We start from the raw sequence: 18,917 nt of genomic DNA on the forward strand, positions 1-18,917 counted from the left end.
TTATTACACACAATGATTTATATTCAAAAGTTTTACAAACAATATAAAGTCTTCTTTCTAGTCTGGAACTTCTTCGATACTTTATCGAGGGTTCACGATGAACGAGTTAATTACGAGTTGATGTAGGTACAATTCACTTAACAGGGAGCTAGCTAGCTTTGTCCTTTGTTATTCACCAGCCACCGTGAAGTTATATAATGTTTTCAGAAAAATACTAAGTTAAATGAGTTGTAATGTTCGAACTTTGTAAATGCTCCTGGTCAAATACCTGAAGTTTTCTGATTGATAAGCATTATAACAATTACAGTTATAGCTTCTGAAGTTTATAGCACACTGACTATAGCAAAATAATAATAGATACTCTCTCTTGGCATGGCACATTGGTTATAAAATGTCTCAAAATTTCAGTTTTACATAACAATACTGATGCTGACACAAGCATTTGCATATTCACATATTGTTAATTCTTACATTCGAGAATCTTCTACAACTTTAGAGAATAGGTGGGAATTTTGTAATACATATTTAACACTATAGGCTATGTATGTTTCTAAATATAAACTTAATCTAAACAAACTTTGATATTAAAATAAATGTATAATAAAAAATCTGTTACAATTAGTAAGTGTATGTTAACAAAATTTGTCAATTATCAGTAAACATTACAAGGCTTTCATACACAAAATATCAGATTTTTTTATTAAATCTTAAAATTTTTTAAGCAATATTTTTCTCATACCTTTTTGCATGTTGCCTATCCAACATGCAAAGTAATTTTCATTATACTAGAGATTCTACTAATACAATTTGAGATTTCTGAGACAAAGAAAGGTATTTTTAATCTTAACATGGAAATCACTTAGCACTCAGACTAGTATATAGAAATACTTCATTAAAAAGAATTGATTTTTTTTGTGTACAAAAGACTTGTAATGTTTACTAAAAAGTCTGCCAAATTTTGTGAAGATACACATACTTTATGAAGAGTTATAGTATGGAAACTATAACGACTACAAAGTGGTTACAAGGTTGGTCAATTTGACCAACCCCATGTTCAGTAAGTCAATTAAACTTTGTAAGTAACTTTGTGAAAGGTTGTGGCATGCACACTGACTTTGCAGTGCATATAGGATTCACAATGAAATACATTTTCGGTATCTAGATTTGAAATCAAAGTCTGACTGAAAAATCTGATTGATATGCGAGACAATTATAAAGAACAATCCCGTATTTAGCCCTTTCGCTGTTGATTACCCTTTCATTATTCTTCAAATCTGAACAGACAAACATTTCAACCATACATCACAATAACCATGGAACATATTTAAATATAAGTTTGGCTATTTTTTGTCAAGTTATGAATTATAATGAAAAAATACCACTACATAACATAACTATAAAGTGTAGAATACCTATAACTGCTAGCCTACAAGCTATGTTTCTTACATGATCAACCTATAGGTTGCACATAATCTGTTACTTGAGATTCATTAATATCATCTTTCATTATTACACAGAATGATTAATTGTCCAATAAAAAGACACACTTTCAACATTTAGATAAGTTTTCTATCTTTGCACACTACTGTTATTTGTTTTTTGTTACCTATTTTATTCTAAGAAACATATGCAAGAAATTAGCATAGGCCTTATCATGCACAAAGAAAGACAGAGATTTTTGACAGAGTACATGTAGTCATTACTAGTGATACATCGTGTTAGCCCATTTTATTCAAAGAAATGGTGCAATAAAGTATCTTCCAAAGCATTACAACTAATATAAACATATAGTATTTATATTATTCAGATTTGTTGTAAATCTACAAATTTCTGGCTTTGTCTCATCTTTTGATAAACTCTGCAAAGGCAGAAAACTTATTTCCACAACCTGAATAAAAATTACAAAAGCAAACTAAAGACTGACTGTCAAGGCTAAATATTCAATTTTTTCATTATTTCTTTTCATAACAAATATTTAAAAAAACGTAAAAGAAAGTTCAATAACATCTCAACATTTCAGTTATAATTTTATTTTAGAGAAAATTTGTGGGAATACATCACAAATATTTTGATGTTGAATATTTTCTCCAAATGCAACTCAAAATGCCCAAGCTGGAAAGGATTAAAATTGTTATATTTTATAAACTACTAGTGTTAAGGAAAACTAAATTTTACTTAAGTTTTATTCAGAAAAAATTTAATATGGTTTTAAGAAAAAAACTTAGTCTCAGTTGTCAAGTTAGATAAAAGTTATAGAACTGATAGTTTATATTAACCATGAGTATTTTTAAAATTATTTCGTATTAGTTCTGACCACATTATTCACCTAACTTTACAACAGCAAAATGTTCTTATGTAATGTATCTTCTGTAACATCTATTTTGAAATCAATGGTCTAAAGATAATCGTGAATACATTTGTTTTGCATCACAGTGCTCTTTGTAAACTTTATTATGCTTACCACATGTCGAAAGGCTTTTCAGAGTTTAAAAGTACTAATATACTACTATATTTGCCATAGTATTTTATTATTTAAAACGTAGTAATGTGTAAATGAGCATATATTGAAAATTTATTACTTAGAATTGTGATACAAATTTAACAATTATTATTTTTCTTTATTTTACATCAGGAAATCTGCATGACTCCACAACCCAGAGATGCAAAACCTGGCTGCACATATTACTTAACACTTCTGAAGGATGATATTCAGGTTAAGCAAGGTAAGCTTCATTTTTACATTGAGATCCTGACATACTTTGTTTAACCCTGTTATGACCAGAGAATACCTTTCAGTTGTTGAGTACACACCTGCATATCAAATTTCATAATTAAAGAGAAAATTGTAAATCTGTTTTATCAATATTTAAATTAGAGTTATTTTATAACATTTATTTGTGTAATTCACAAAGAAAGAATGAAAACAATGTTTCAACTTTAATTTCTGCTTAGCTCCAAAGAGCCTCACCTTTAAACAATGCATTTATCAACTTTTTCATAATTTTTCTGCCCATTTCAGAATGTAAGTTTTATATTGGCTGAAAAAAACTATTTTCCCATGAGAATATAATGATTAATGTCTTGTTTCTCATTTGATTTTTTTTCTATGTTAGTGGGTTTATTACTACAGCCCATGTTGTCACTTTTATGATTATCAGAATATGTGATCTGAACACACTTACTGATGAAACCAGGCTTTGAAAATAACTATATCCAACATTTAAATATGATTGAATTGAACCATTATAAACTATTGACATCAATTTAGACTAAATTTAGTGTTGTGAGCAGTAATTCAAGATCTCCAGAGCCTCTAGTAAACAAAGTAATTTAATGGGAAGTTTAGAATGCTTAGGAAAAATCACAAACCTGAAAGTTTTTTTATAGTTTCACTAGATGTTCTTTCATTACATAAAATTTTTTTGTGTTAAATTATACTTTTATGAAAGCTACGGAATATTTCATCTATGACAAGACATCAGATATTCTTAGTAAGATTCCACAAGTACAGTAGGTGACAACAAAATATTTTAGTGAGTCAAACCCATATTTAGTAACTATTTTTGTCGAGTGGATTGCATTTAAGCGACACAGACAAATAAAAGAACTTGTTATTATTTATTCAAAAGAAACTATATTTATTACATATAAATTGATTTTGACCAAGAAATTTGTTAGCAAAAATCACAGCCTGATAAAGTGAGGTCCTATTTTCCAATAAATCTTTGTCCATTTATACTGCAATCAGCAAAATTGAAATTGCTTTGATGTATCAAATGGAATTTTCTGATCAACAATGAATTAACTTAAAATTCTAAAATGAAAGGAAGTATTTTTAATTTTTTTATAAGTTGTGTCTACTAAGTTTTATGCAATTTGGTTAAATACTTCCACTGAGAGAAGGGGTCAAATCAGGGGGATATCGGTGATACTCCTCTGATCCAAAAAGAGTTAAAGGTTTTGCACATTTCTCCTCCCAGGAAATTATAGAATTACATTATTATTACATACAAGTTTTTATCTTGCTGTAGATTTACATTAATATTTGTGTTTAAAGGTATATTTTATCAATTTTTAATGTTGCCTTTTATCCAGAATGAAAAGTTAATGTATTATCCAACTTCTTATGTGACTCTGTATTTAATATAACTAGATACAACAAAAACAAAATAATGAAAATTTCAATAATTGAAAATCATTTTCTTACACTGATAAAGGTTTTAAATAGACAATCTGCTGGTGAATTCCATGAGGGAATAGGTTTTAATTCACTAGTTTGTGACTTCTTTTTGTCTTGTGGTTTTTCTTGTTAGTGGTTTTAAAAAAGGTTGAAATTTTTACATTTGTTAATTCCAAGGAGATGATTTCAGGTTGGTTGGTTGGTTTCATTAGTTGAATCTAAAAACTGTTTTTTTCTGTGTCTAAGCTCTTTCAAGGCTGGTCTTATGTTTTTTGATGTCAGTTGCCCTCATGGTTAGTAGCCTGTACAATCACCTAAGTACAATGACCATGTCAGTGATTGATATCCAATTGTCACAACCTTACCATAAGTACTCAGATGGCAGTTGCTTCTCAGTTCTCTTTCCTTTTCAATAAGTCTCCAGCAGTTCTAGTCAGTATGGTGTTCAATATCAATTCCATGGCCAAGTTGTTTGAATGCATAAGATGTGCTTTATCCTCTGATTTTTGAGTTCTTACCATAAAATGTCTGATAGTTTTTAAAGTGCATAATTTTTACAGGAATCTTAAGACTTGGAAATGACCCCAGATTTTTCAGATGGTTTGAGAGCTACTATGCATCATTTTTATATACTACAAGTTCTAATTTAAAGTGAACATGTATTGAAAGCTTTCCACAAATCTTTTGACTGTTGTACACACAGTTTTCTGGGAGATCTGAGATTTTACAATCATGACTGATACATTTGTTAGGAGATATCCATTAACACTGAAAATAGTTTTGATAATACAACTTTATGGGTGAGGTGACAAAGCATATTTTTACAGAATGTCATCAATTTTTCTCCCACCAGCAGACTATATTTTTGTTTAGATACATGAATAATGAATATGGTGTTTCACTTCTGATTTTGTTATTATCATTGACATCAGTTTATTCAGAATTAGTTAGTGCCAAATTAACTTTTTACCATTCATAGCCAGAAAACTATACATCTGCTGATTTTGCTAGTAATTTTCCTGTTTTCCTCTGTGTGATGATTTTAATTTTAAAAAGCCATTGAACTTTTACATCACTACACAACCTATTATAATGTTTTATCAAAATTAATTTTTTTGCAATCTACTGGAAAAATGTTATAATAGTAAACTGTGGTTAGGATTAACTTGGGGAAATGATTCGTACCATTTAAATCATTAAACAAACAATAAGTACCTTCTGTATCAGGTTTCATCACTAAAATTATTAGTAATAACTGTTTATCTTTTACAACATGACTTGCCTCAATCTTTGAGAAGACAAGTTAGAAGATCAAGGTTCTACAGTTGGTCTTTCTTGATATTTTATCTTCAGAGCCCTCAGTGGAAGTGTCTTAGACAGTAGTCTTCACCCGCTACATTTTTTTCATAGTTAACTTTCTTTTCATTGACAAATTAGCTTACTAAATTTATTTTATATACCTTTTTTATGATATTTCTGCCCTTTTCTCAATTTCACAAACTGATCCACACTTCTAAAGACATGTTTCTGTAACATTATGAATGACTCCCATATTTTAAGGTTCAACATTTGTAAGCAGCCCAACTAGGATTATTTTAGGCATATATTGAATAGTTTTCAGTTGATTCAAAAGACTTTATAGTGCAAGAATCTACTCAAGGGTCACATAAGGCTCTGTCATTATGATATAACTACTTATAGACCATCATAGTTTGGCTTTATTGCTGGAAAAGTAAATAAAATGTGTGGTGTGCTGTGGATAAAGTTCTTAAGTTTAGTAAATGATATTTTCAAATAAGTAATTAGTTATAATAACAGTAATGTTTTTAATAAATGTATTAAAACTGTTTGTATATGCAATGAAAATTAAAGATATTTTAATTGAAAATATGTAAAGATTTTTGTGTATTACTTAATGTTGTATATTAGTACTAATTTATAATTTTTTTCTAGTTTGGAATTAGTTTTTAACTTAGAGAAATGGCTTTTGATCGTAGTGTCTTTTCTCTTCATATAGCTGACTGTGTATACCTTCAGTCTGATAATACAGAAGAAGATAATTTCATGGTGAAAGGTTTACAAAAGGATAAAGGGGCAAATAAACACGCTGAAATCGAAGTTTTGTCCCAACGTCAAGTCTTGCGGCAATATGGCAAAGAAAGGTTTGATAGTGGAAGCTGGCACAATAATGGTTCAGGGATCCTGACTAGAGCATATGCAGAAAAATATGACATTTTCAGAATTGAGCGGCTTTGGAAAGATGAGAAGTGAGTAGTTCTAAAATGTAACTAGTTAATGTTAGATGTACTATGATTTTTGCTTGTAATATTTCTATACTAAAATATTTTATATTTTATTCTTGATCTGAAATTTAACTTTTCATATTTTTTCCAAAGAATTCAAATGTTAAACCAATTTGTAGAATTCACCTGTAATTGTTGATTACTAGTTACTGCTACTCTGCACAAGGCCAGATGACATGACTGTTTATGGCTATTATAAAGTAGAAGATTTACACAAAATCTTCTTGTTTGTTAACACTTTATATTACTCAGTGCTTGTTTTTGTTTCTATTAATGTAAATATAATAACACTATATTTCCAAAGTGATTCTGGAGATGTAGGTTATTATTTTATTTACATTAATTGAAATGTGTCATAATAAACTTCAGTTTCCACGGAGTTAAAAAAAAATTATTTTTTTTTTATTCAGGCTTACTATAAACATTTCTGTAGTACAAATAGTGAATGTTTTTTTAAAGATAATTTTAATAGTGCAAAACATAATAATAATCAGTGTAGTTTATTTATATTTTTTATAACTGGAATACCAATGGAATCATAATGTAAATTTTTTTTCTCGTGTTAGAAAAAACTTGCACTCCATAACTAAAAAAAAAAGATTTAATTTTCATATAAAATCAGATTTAAAACTAATAAAATCTAGTGCTTTTCACAGAATCAACTTGATATCATGTGATAGAGTAAAAATATTAAAAAAATATTTACTTTTATAAATATTAAAGAGTTCTATCATCTGTCATATATTTTGTTTGTGTTTTTTTGGTTCTTAAAAGATAAAAAGGTGAAGATTTTGGTTATTTTATGTAATTACTAATGTTTCCATGTGTTAAATCGATTGAATAATTATTTTGTTACCATAAATAAACTTAATCATACTTGCATAACTGATGAACTAGAGTGGCCTAAAATGGTTTTACTGCCAAACAATTTGCAATTTTGAGTAAAAAGTTATGGTTTTGAATTTTTTAACTGTCTCACAATCTGGAAACTATCCTGTGCTCAGTTGCCATATTAAATGCTATTGTTTTTGCACCACTTTCATAACATCATTTATATCACCAAGTCATTTTTTATTATGCTTTTGATCCTCAAAAAATAACGTATTGGTGCCTTACAAAGTTTATAAGTTCATGTAACTGTTTATATATTCTGAGATCCAGGTCCAAAACTTCAGTTTTGACTGCATGGGCTCAGGCCTAAGAGAACTATATATTTTCATAATCAATAGATTTTCCACAATATGATTCTCATTGCAGTACAAAACTTTACCCCAGCAAATATGGCTAAATTTGTGTAAGTTCAAGATCATCACTGTAAACTTATAAAAACATCTCATTTGTACAGTTGTCCAAATATTGCTGTGTATGGTTACTTTCTGACTTTATGGCAAATAAAAAACATATATCCTGATAAAATAGCACCTATGTGAGTGGTTATGGTGCTAGATTCACAATCTGTAGGTTGTGGGTTTGAATCCTTATCACCGAATGTGTTTTCCCTTTCAGCTGTAGGGGTGTTATAATGTGATTGTCAATCCCAGTATTTATTGGTAAAAGGGTAGCTTAAGAGTTGGTAGCGGGTAGTGTTGACTAGCCACCTTCACCCTAGTCTGTCACTGCTAAATTAGGAACGGCTATTCCAACTAGCCCTCGTGTAGCTTTGCACAAAATTCAAAACAAACCAAATCTATCCAAGACTTTTGTACACTTCTGACAAGACCTGCATTCAAATTTTATAAAAAAAAAGCAGTATATATATATCTGTGAAAACTGGCTACTGAAATACACGCTGGAACAACCCATTTCATTTCCATAATTTGAGGAATACATACAGCAGTATTTCATGTGTTATTGATATAACTTTATGATATGTATTGATTCCAAATTAAATTTGAAGAGAAAAAACCAAAAACACAGAATTTTTGGAATAAAAGTGAAACTTAAATCATGCAGTTTTTGCCATATTTCTATTTCAAGTACAGGTAAATAAAATATTCACATAAAAAAGTCTTTTATGCTCAGATTTAGTGTGAGATTTTGAAAGTGATATGAATAATTACATTTTAAGTGAAATGTAACATAGGTCAAAGAATTGACAGAAAAAATAATTTGATTTAAAAATTACCACAACTATATGTTTAAGATAAATTCATATCAAGTACAAAAATAGAATGATTTGGTAAACAGTACACTTTCTGTGTTGTTTAAACAATTATTACTGAAATACAGTGCTTTTTAGAAATAATAACCAACATGTGGAATTTATGCAAATTAACTGGTGTTTGTGGGGATAATTTTTTGTACTTCAATCAAAGTGGTATTGTCAGTGGTCTAAGGACTCTGAGAAAATATATTTGTTTGTTTTGTTTTTTGTTGTTATATTTTGGCCATGTAGTAATACTATACTTATATCATTTAACATGTTCTTTCCTGAACCCTCTTAATGCAGATAGGTCAGAGTGCCCATATTACTAAGGCATAGTCTAATTTTGTAGCCTTTAATCTTCTTGGTTTATGGAGATATAAACCCAAAAGTTACACCCACTTGCCACATTTTCCAGTCACATCCTCTCTTTCACAAAATGTCAGTAATTCTCTCTGATGTTTGGTCTTACATTATTTATAACCAATAAAAAGAAAATAATTTGATTTACTCATGTATAAGGTTAACTTGTTCTGATGACAGTATATGAATTAATCAGTCTAAAAATTCATTGTTACTATCACTGAGTTCACATCATCCAGTCAAGTGAATTATACCTCAGAAAACCAGTTAAATTTTACTAGTTATCAGACATTGTTTGCTTTGTGCATTTTATTATTTTGTATTTTTAATTTCAAATTTTATGTAATGCTACCATCGTCACAAAAAAGTAGGGTTATGTTTAGTTGGGGGACAAGACCAAAAACAAAAGGAAAGGCCATACATAAGTACTAAATTTCTTGTTTTGAGGTATATTTTTTTATCTATTGTTTAAAAAAGTAACTAAAATGTAAGAATTAGAAACTTATTAGGTTAGATAAGAAAACATAAGTGAAAAAAGTTAAAATTTCTCAGCAAGGTCTGCATGTGAGCTGCACATGTTTTAAGTAATTCAGTACCATAACTTGAGTTACATGTTCGCCATGTTTTTTAAAGCTTATTACATGGGTTTAGTAGTTGGACATGGTTAAAAGAGCAATAAAACATTAAAATTAGATAAAAATAGATGAAAACTGATATGAGTCTGAGGCTGTTTAGGATAAATACTTGTAATTTTTGTTACAACTTACATCCATTGTAGAAAGAAAAACAAAGATTTATTTTGTATTTTTTGTGGTGGTTAAAAGATCAGTCAAATAGACCAATGTTAGGGTAGAGAAAATAACAGATAAAATATAAAGTTTTATTGAAAAACTTTTGTTATTCATTTATGATGTTCTAGAAAAGATGAAAAAAAAGTACTTTTAATCTTAACATGAAAATTACCTTGCACTCAGACTAGTCAGAACCTGAGTCAGATTCTAACTCGATAATTCATGGTCAGGTGATTAGGGCGCTCGACTCGCAATCTGAGGATCGTGTGTTCGAATCCCTGTCCCACCAAACATGTTCGCCCTTTCAGCTGTTGGGGCAGTATAATGTGACAGTCAATCCCACTATTCCCAAGAGTTGCCGGTGGGTGGTGATGACTAGCTGCCTTTCCTCTAGCCTTACACCTAAATTAGTCCTCGTGTAGCTTTGCATGAAATTCAAAACAAACCAAGCAATAATTCACAGAAAAATCTTTAATAACCTTACTTAATTACAAAATCTGACTTTTATATACAAAACACTTTTAGTGTTTACTAAAACTTGCCAAGTTTTATAAAGTTACACTTATTGCATTAAAGTTATAATCTGTATACTTTCATGGTTACCTAATGGTTGCAAGGGCAGTCAAAATAACAGAGCCTATTTATTGAGAGTTAATTATGTAATATAAATGTATCAAGATACTATTTTGCATAACTTTGTAGTTTGTCAGACTTGGAGTAGATTTTGTTTAAATTGTTTTTGGATGAAGAATTATTTTTTCAATATCCATGCATTGAAGTTGTATATATTTTTGAATAGAACTCTAGCAAAGGTGTGAAACTGTGTTACTTGGATCAATCATTTTGATTTATGCTGGACAGAATAATTGATAAGTATTAAATTATCATTTGTCTTTAATAAGTGTTTTTTAAACAGTTTCTTCAGTGTGTTTCTCTTGTAAAGTTTCAATTAATTATAAAACAATTTAAAAAGGGGGGAGAGACAAAGCTGTTTTCCATTCATTAAGTAAGTTCCAGTTTTTCACTAATGTTACAGGGGGCAGAAGTTTGCATTTGGCCACCACTACCTCCATCCACATGAAACTTACCATGAGCCATCTCGAAAATTTTACCCTAATGAGGTAAGAAGATTCTCATTGGTTGTTTTAATAATATTAATATAATAATAGTGTAGTTTATTTGGGAGTTTATAGAGGTAAAGACTAACTGGTTATTCAGTGTGCTAACCACTTGAGTTATCTTCTCAGGTTAATAATAGTGTAGTTTATTTGGGAGTTTATAGAGGTAAAGACTAACTGGTTATTCAGTGTGCTAACCACTTGAGTTATCTTCTCAGGTTGGCAATATTATGTCCTAATTTAGTGTTACATAATATTTTCTTATTTGGTTCTTTCCTGTAATTGTTGTGCTGTAACATCAGATACTAGCCTAATACTAACTCTCAAATGGTCTTATAGTCCCTGTCCCAATGTTGTTGTTTTTTGCTACAGACATATTTCTTTTAAACACTTTTTATACTTGATGAAAAACCAGTATGTACTTTTCTTAAAATAAAGACTTGAACTATCTTGATACCAAAAGTCAGTCATGGTTCAGTTTTTAAATTTGGCACACATTTTCTACAGTGATGTGTGTGCTGATATAATTTAATTTTTTGTATGAATGATTAGGTCTTTCAAAAATGTACTTTTTAAAAGTAAATTAACACCCAGCAGTTCATATTCATTCTTTTTAAATCACAGTATGTCTGAAATTCCCAAAATTTTTACACTATGTTTTGTGATAGATAATAAAAAGCTGATAGATAAATTTCCTTTAACTGAGATATACTACAGTTCAATACTAAATGCATTATTGAAAATATTTTCCATGTAGACATTAACTTTTGTCAATTATAATGATGAATTTCTGTCATGCTATAACATTAACAGTAATGTATTACGTTCTGTTGGATACTAGAAAGTTAGAGCATTCTATAACATTAACAGTAATGAATTATGTTCTGTTGGATACTAGAAAGTTAGATCATGCTATAACATTAACAAAACTTAAATTTACATAGACACTTAACATTTGTTAAAGACAATTCATTTTATTACACAAGATTCAACAAACAATGTGTATGAAGGGGGTAAAAAGCTAAGTTTTGAATTAACTTGTTTAGTTATTTTGTGAGTTTTAGTTTATTTTTGTCTTGAAACTGACAGAAAATAATTGTTAACTCAAGGGGTAAATTATCAATCAGTAAATACACAATTATATCTTTCAACTTGGATATATGTTTGTTTATAGCATAACATTATCATAATACAATACATTTATATTGTCAAGATATTTACCCAAAATTTATATAACAAAGAAGAAAGTCTTTTGTGTTTTAAGTGAAATTAAACTTGGAATTTAGATATTTTTGATGTTCTTAAAAAGAAAATAGATTGGTGCGGAACCAAGACCGACTTAGTATTACCCTTGATGAATATATCCATGATGGGGGGATAATATTAACCCACAACCTGAGTATTTAAAACATTGTTATCAGGATACTGTATTTTCCAAACATTTTAAACACATCAATATTTGCTTTCTGTCCACACCAATGTTCTGTATTTTATTCTCTGTTTCACAAGTTTTCAAGTACATATTGCTTATTACAGTGCAGTCAGTTGTCATGTCATGTTCATTACAGTAAGAAATATCAAAAGGTTGTACATAAGTGTCTAGATGGAATAATGGTTTGTCCAAAACAGACTTTAATGTTAACTTAAAAATTGCTGTTCGTGACCAATAAAGTATGTATCAGTTTATCACTAATTATTGGATTTTTTTTTACCTTCTTTTTTTACTGATTTGTTTTAGATTTATTTCTTTCAGTTTAAGTATATTTAGTTATATTTAACTGTTTTATGTTGTAGGTCCTGCGAGTGCCATTATATGAGATAATTCCTCTAGATTCAATTCGAGGATTGTGTTGTGTTTTAGACCTAAACACATACTCTAAAGGTAGACCCAAGGGCTTCCAGTTGGAGGATGTTTATATCTGTGAATATCGAGTAGATAAGAGTGCACACTTCTTCTACAAGATTTCAAAGTCCAAGTAAGCTGTTGCACTATAAATTTTTCATAATTTTAAATCAGAATTAGGGATTCATAATTGTACAACTTTCCATCATCTCAATAGTAGCTTTCATTTTTCTTTTTCTGTAATCTTTAAAATGTTTAAATGAAAACAAACCTTTAGTAATACATAAAGACCCATAAAAAGTTTGTGTTATTGTTTTGAGAATTCATCTAAAGCTAGCTACAGACTCTATATAGGCTAGTAATATCTGAGCATGTAATTTGTATAAAAGATTTTGTAATGTAATCTTTAAAACAACTATTATTTAAGTCCTATTGATGGTTAATCCCACTCAGTAACAGATTTGAATGAACCTAATATATTCATCAGTAAATTCTCACTATTTGAAATCACAGAATGATTTATTTAATTCCACCAAAAACATGTATTGTAGTTTAGGTATACTGAATGAGTTATAATTCAAAAATCTCTGAAAATAACAATTATGTTGATAATAATCATTAGTAATGATTGACATCTATATCAATCCTTTTTTCCCCTGCCTTTTGTACAATGTTCCATGAACCTAATTAATGACAGTTTTACCATAAGATATGATCACAGACTGTATTCTTCGGCCAAGATTATAAATGCTGTGGGAGCATCCCATCTTTTTTACTACATTTTTTATGAGCCATATTGTTTTCTGCATTCTCTTGTGGTTCTCCTTTCTTCTTCATCATCAAACTCATCTTAAATTCTTTTTTTTTTACAACTATCTCGTTTTCTTAAGGATTTACTACTTTTGTAGTATGGCACATTTGTAAAACAAATATTATATTCTTAAACATTCAATGTGTTCAAGAAAAATTGTATATAACTACAATAAAGCAGAGAAAGGGGTTTTGATGCCTAAAATATTGTATTAACTTGTCAAATTTATGCTACTTTTTTAACTTTTCCATAGCTACCCAGTCAACACTAAAAATTATGCTTTCAAGACATATAGGCAGAGGCTTAATCCTAAGAAGACATATTCGGTAAGGCATTTGCTTTTCATTCTCTCTATATATATTTTCTTAATTTTAGTATTAAAGGTTACAGTCAGTTGACTCTTAAACCTAATTTATATGAGCTTTTAATCAGCTGATCTACAAAAACGTTTTAAGAAGTAGCTAATGCTGATGTTTCTTTGTAGCTTATAAAACTGGGATGTGTTTGTGTTTGCATTTATCTGGCTTTTAGGAAACTCTAAATAGCATCCTAAGTGGGAAAGAATTAAATTTAATGACTTGAACTTTCTCTGTTTTACTTTAGCCTCATACTGTTCCAACCTCTTACAAGAAACGAATGAATAGTGCTAGTAGTGTTAAAAGTGATGGAAGCAAACCTAGTGTGGATGAATCAGACAAAGGCCTTTCCTGTTCTGTGAATGAGTGTATTAGTAGTGAAAACATCATCTCTACTCCTACACTGACGGTGAGTTCTGATATATTCTTACTTACCAACAGAACTAATTAATCGTACTTGTATGATCTTCACTAGACTTCAAGATAATCTCAAACTGATGTATTCAGATTGTCTGTGATAGGCAAATATTGAAAGTATATTCACTGGTTTATCTGTTTAACCTGAAACCAGATCAAAGGTTTGTGATTCTGAATGGATAGAATTTTCAAATTATACTTTACATTAGGTGCAAAAAGTTAACAAAATATTGGGATTTTCTATTTGAATTTAGAGAAATACTTTCTCAAAGACAAGGAAGGTAGTGGTAATGGGTGCAGTTGTGCTTTTCATTATTATATAGTTTACCCAGACCATAAAGGACACTACAGTAAAATAGGTTGATAGTTATAAATCATTGGTGAAACAATAGCAATAATGGATATGGTAGTGGTTTTCATTGTTATATAGTTCACCAGACATAAAGACACTACAGTAAAATAGATTGACAGTTATAAGCCTCTGGTAACACAAGAATGGGAACCTGACATTTAAACATGCAATATCAAATTTAAATTATAAATAAAATATAGTGTAAATTAGTGTGATATCAATTTATAACTATAAATGGAGTATAATGTAAAAGAGTATGAAGTCAAGTTGAAACTATAAATTTAGTGTTAAGGAGTAAGATATGTTGCTACTTAAATTTCAGGAATGTTGACTGACAGACTTGTCCTGTGAATAAAAAAACCTGTCCAGTTCTCCTGATTTAACTTTTTCTGTCATAGAAACTGGAAATGTGTTAAAACAGTTTTCAGACATTAAATAGATTAAATTTAGAAAGTTGAAACTTTACCTGTTAACCAGATGTGCGTGGAGTCAGTACAATGGATAGATCCTGTATTGGAAAAAAGAATGTTGACTATAACTCTGAATTTACTATATGTATATACACAAGTTGTGGCATGTTTTGAGTAAAATGCACAGGTCTGTTTACACAGAAAACCAGATGTGTTACAAAAATATTTCTTTCAAGATATGTCTTTGAATTTGCTATGTCAATCTGACTCATACAAGTCGGAGTGCATAATGATGTTCATGTGAAGAATAAAAATACTTTTGTCCCTCATACAATTTGCATAACCTCTAGAACCTTCAAAATGAACATTTTCAGTTTTGTTTCAGCACTCCTGTATATCTGTATCTGGTATTTACTGTCCTATACCACAAACTGTTGCTAAATCAACAGTATAGAATAAAATGAATAGTTGATAACTGACATCAAATACATAATATCATGTGGAATCGCACCTATAAACGTTTGTGGCATGTACATATTGGCCCCATGTGGCATGTACATATTGGTTAAGTGATAGTAAAATTATTTTGTCCATTTTTCAAAATATTAACATAATTTTCAAGTAAGGACAGATATGATACATTTGGTATATAAGTATTTTAAAACTAATATATGTATAAACCATAGGTTTTATTAGTTTTCTCAAGTTCTGTGCATTTTGGTATTTTGTTTATATAAAAGTAAAACTATTACACATTCTTTTTACAAGGTTTTGTTTGTTCTGTGTTATAGTGCTTGAATTTCAGTATGTGTGTAATATGTCTTCCAGCATTTATATGGCTACTGTCGTCTATGACAATTTCTGAAAACCAACTGCTTGTTTTCTTATAATTTTGTCCATAAATTTATATCACTGATTATTTCTAGAGATTTTTGGGTGTGGAAGTTTTTGTGGAGATTCATCTTATCTTTTAAACCAGAGTTCAAACAGTAAAAACACTGATTTTCACCTAGTTATGCTTTAGGTAGAAAGGAAGCAGAGGGTGAAGATTTTTATGAAAGTTTGAAATAATGATGTAACAGCACTGATCTTTGCTTGATGACATATTAAGCATAATAATTTGTGTAATAAATAGGTAGTACTTTTTATAATCGCTTCTTCTTTGGGTTTTATCACAGCGACAAGAAAGAAAGGAGAGATTGAACAACATTCTTCTTAAGTTGCTGGCCCAACTTCCAGGAAAACAAGTGATTGACATTAGTTATCTATTACATACAAATAGAGGAGGAAATACTAGAAGGCCTCGTAAGAAGCCAGTAGCAGAAGAAACTGTCACGTGAATTTTTCTATTAAACTCTATGTTAATGCTTCTGTTTTAAGGTCATGAGAATATGTTGCTGTGGCAACATAACTACTGTTATTAGTGCAGCTTTGCACTGCCATATATTTAGCAGAGTTATGTGATTTTTTGTTGTTTTTTGTTCTGTCTTTATTTTTAAAATGATCATTCAAAATTGTATGTATATATATACATATAATCATTGTTAGAGTCTCATAAAAAAAGACCTTTGCACACTTGCTGATAAGCTTGCTATTTGAGCAGAATTAATCACATCATGCTAATGAGCACATTGTACAGTAGTAGATTAATAACATTTTGACCTTGATTTTAATTAAAAAATGAATTGGTTTTACTGTTTGGGCATATGGTAATTTTCTAGGGCATATGTGGAACTTAATGCATGAATTTTATTTATTTTATATTCTTTTTTTTTTGTTCTGTGAGTACATGAATTGTACCCAATTGTTTTCTCAAATTTTACATATTTTTAATCATGACTTACAAAAAATCTAGACTTGGAAATGTGTCTTGCAAAGTTTATTAACTTATTCTTGCATTTTAGTTTTTGCTAAAAGTAGTAATACCTTTCATTTAGGTATCATGAACCATATAAAAGAATCATTCAGAACAGAAACGTGTTAACTTATCATTCGTCAAAGGTCAGTTCCCAGTGAAGTCCTTGTAAACATTGCAACTTCATTGGTTGTTATGACCTTTAAAGCACTGTACATAAGAATGGTGGGAAGTGTTTTTAACAGCAAGGACCAATAAGATATTAAAATAATCTGTTTTCACTTCAGTTAGCAGCAAACTGAATGAGTATTTTGACATTAATCTATTTTTGTTTTAGATATCGAAGGATAATTTTTTGTCTGTTGGGATAGTAACATTATACTACATTTATTGTCATCAACATCAAGCATTATGGTTTATGTAGTGTGTTCTGTGTGAGAGTGGAATACTCAATTGTTGGCCGTAACCCGTTGTTCTGTACTTTGTATATACGTTGTAAACATTTTTGTCGCTTTGAATAAATGTTTAATACTATATGAAGTCTCTTCAGAAGACTGTCTTATAAAACTCTTCACATAATTTCAACTTAGTTACAAATCCAGAAATGGTCAAGAGGGAAACAGTGTAGTATGATGAATGAGTTTAAATAATTAGTTATTCTAAAAAGCCTAGAATGGATCCGTAGTGTGTACATTTTTATTACATATACATAGGTTTGAACCTTAATGAATTAGAGACATATATTTTGTTGTTAAATCATATGTTAAAATACAGTTTTCTGAAGCTTGGTAGTTATCTTATTTCACCACAAACAACTGAAATCATATACTATGTTATAAACTACAATTCATTAAATTAAGTTTCATAGTTTTCACATAAATCAGAAGCTTTCTGATACCTTCATTAACCACTTTCATTCTAATATGACTGTTAAGTCTTTAGTGTTTGTTCTGCTGAAACATGTGCTGGGGTTTTGATACTGGTAAACAAAATAAATTATATTACTTGCATGAATCTGTCAGACTACATAATTCATTTACCAGCATGATAACTATAAAGAATGTGGTAAAATTATTCTAAAAAATTTAAATATTAATTAGTAGTGAGAACTTTCTTGTGTCCTATTTGTTGCTATAAAGATTTTTGCTTATCTCCTAGGAATGCTTGAAGTAGGTTAAAAAATATGAGAGATTATTAACAAGTGGTTATGTCTTGTTTGTAGTAAACAAGTATAGGTGGGAAAATTACTGCAGTGAAACTGTTTAATAAATTGTTAAAATATTAACATTCATACAGACAAAATAAAAGATAATGTTTAATACTATCTTTGTTGGTGCCACATATATGTATTGTGTTTGATATTTTTAAAGATGCATAAGAATAGTAGTCATTTTGCACAATCTTTGGCCAGATGTAAGGGGAAAACTAGTTGGCCAACTAGTTGTTAACTGTCACTTTCAAGGAGATTCTGTCCATGGCCAACATTTTGTTCTCAATAATGTCTTCAGCAACAGTATTGTACTTGGAATATTTGCTTAAATGGTTTTTTTATCATTTCATTGGAAGAAGATTTCAATCTTTGAAGCATTCATTTTATTGGCCATCTTTTATTTGTTTTATTTTCTAGCTTGATGATCCATTTTTTATCAATGTAAACAACTTTGGCCTTCCACCAAGCTTCATGAGCTATACAAGCTTTTTCTGAGTAATTATACTCAATAAAGAAAAAAATACATGTAGTGTAAATAAAGTGTCTAGGTCACTATATATATACACACAGTGTGGTCACAAGTAAATAGACACCACCTTTCCAGAAAAAATGAAATTTTTCAGCCATATTCACATGAATTGATATATTTATAATTTAATTAATATCTAGTAGATCTTCCTTTCACTTCGTGGAGTTAGTTGATCCTTTGGGGCATCATGAGAATCATCTCATCAATTTTAGATTGTGGGATTTTCGCTCACTCTT

At 29.5% G+C, this 18,917-nt stretch overlaps 1 protein-coding gene across 1 annotated transcript in view; it reads left to right on the forward strand.

Annotated features, from left to right (window-relative positions):
• Positions 1–17,478, forward strand: part of LOC106464006 (histone-lysine N-methyltransferase ASH1L-like) — a 137,539-nt gene extending 120,061 nt beyond the window's left edge. The window contains exons 20-26 of the mRNA XM_013924109.2: positions 2,633–2,723; positions 6,198–6,447; positions 10,817–10,901; positions 12,693–12,874; positions 13,806–13,878; positions 14,156–14,317; positions 16,266–17,478. Of these exons, the coding sequence (XP_013779563.1) occupies positions 2,633–2,723; positions 6,198–6,447; positions 10,817–10,901; positions 12,693–12,874; positions 13,806–13,878; positions 14,156–14,317; positions 16,266–16,427 (1,005 nt within the window). The 3' untranslated portion in view covers positions 16,428–17,478. The remainder of the gene's footprint in view (positions 1–2,632; positions 2,724–6,197; positions 6,448–10,816; positions 10,902–12,692; positions 12,875–13,805; positions 13,879–14,155; positions 14,318–16,265) is intronic.
• Positions 17,479–18,917: the final 1,439 nt, after the last annotated feature.

This window comes from Limulus polyphemus, unplaced genomic scaffold (genome assembly GCF_000517525.1).
Source record: "Limulus polyphemus unplaced genomic scaffold, Limulus_polyphemus-2.1.2 Scaffold1539, whole genome shotgun sequence".
Lineage (NCBI taxonomy): Eukaryota > Metazoa > Arthropoda > Merostomata > Xiphosura > Limulidae > Limulus > Limulus polyphemus.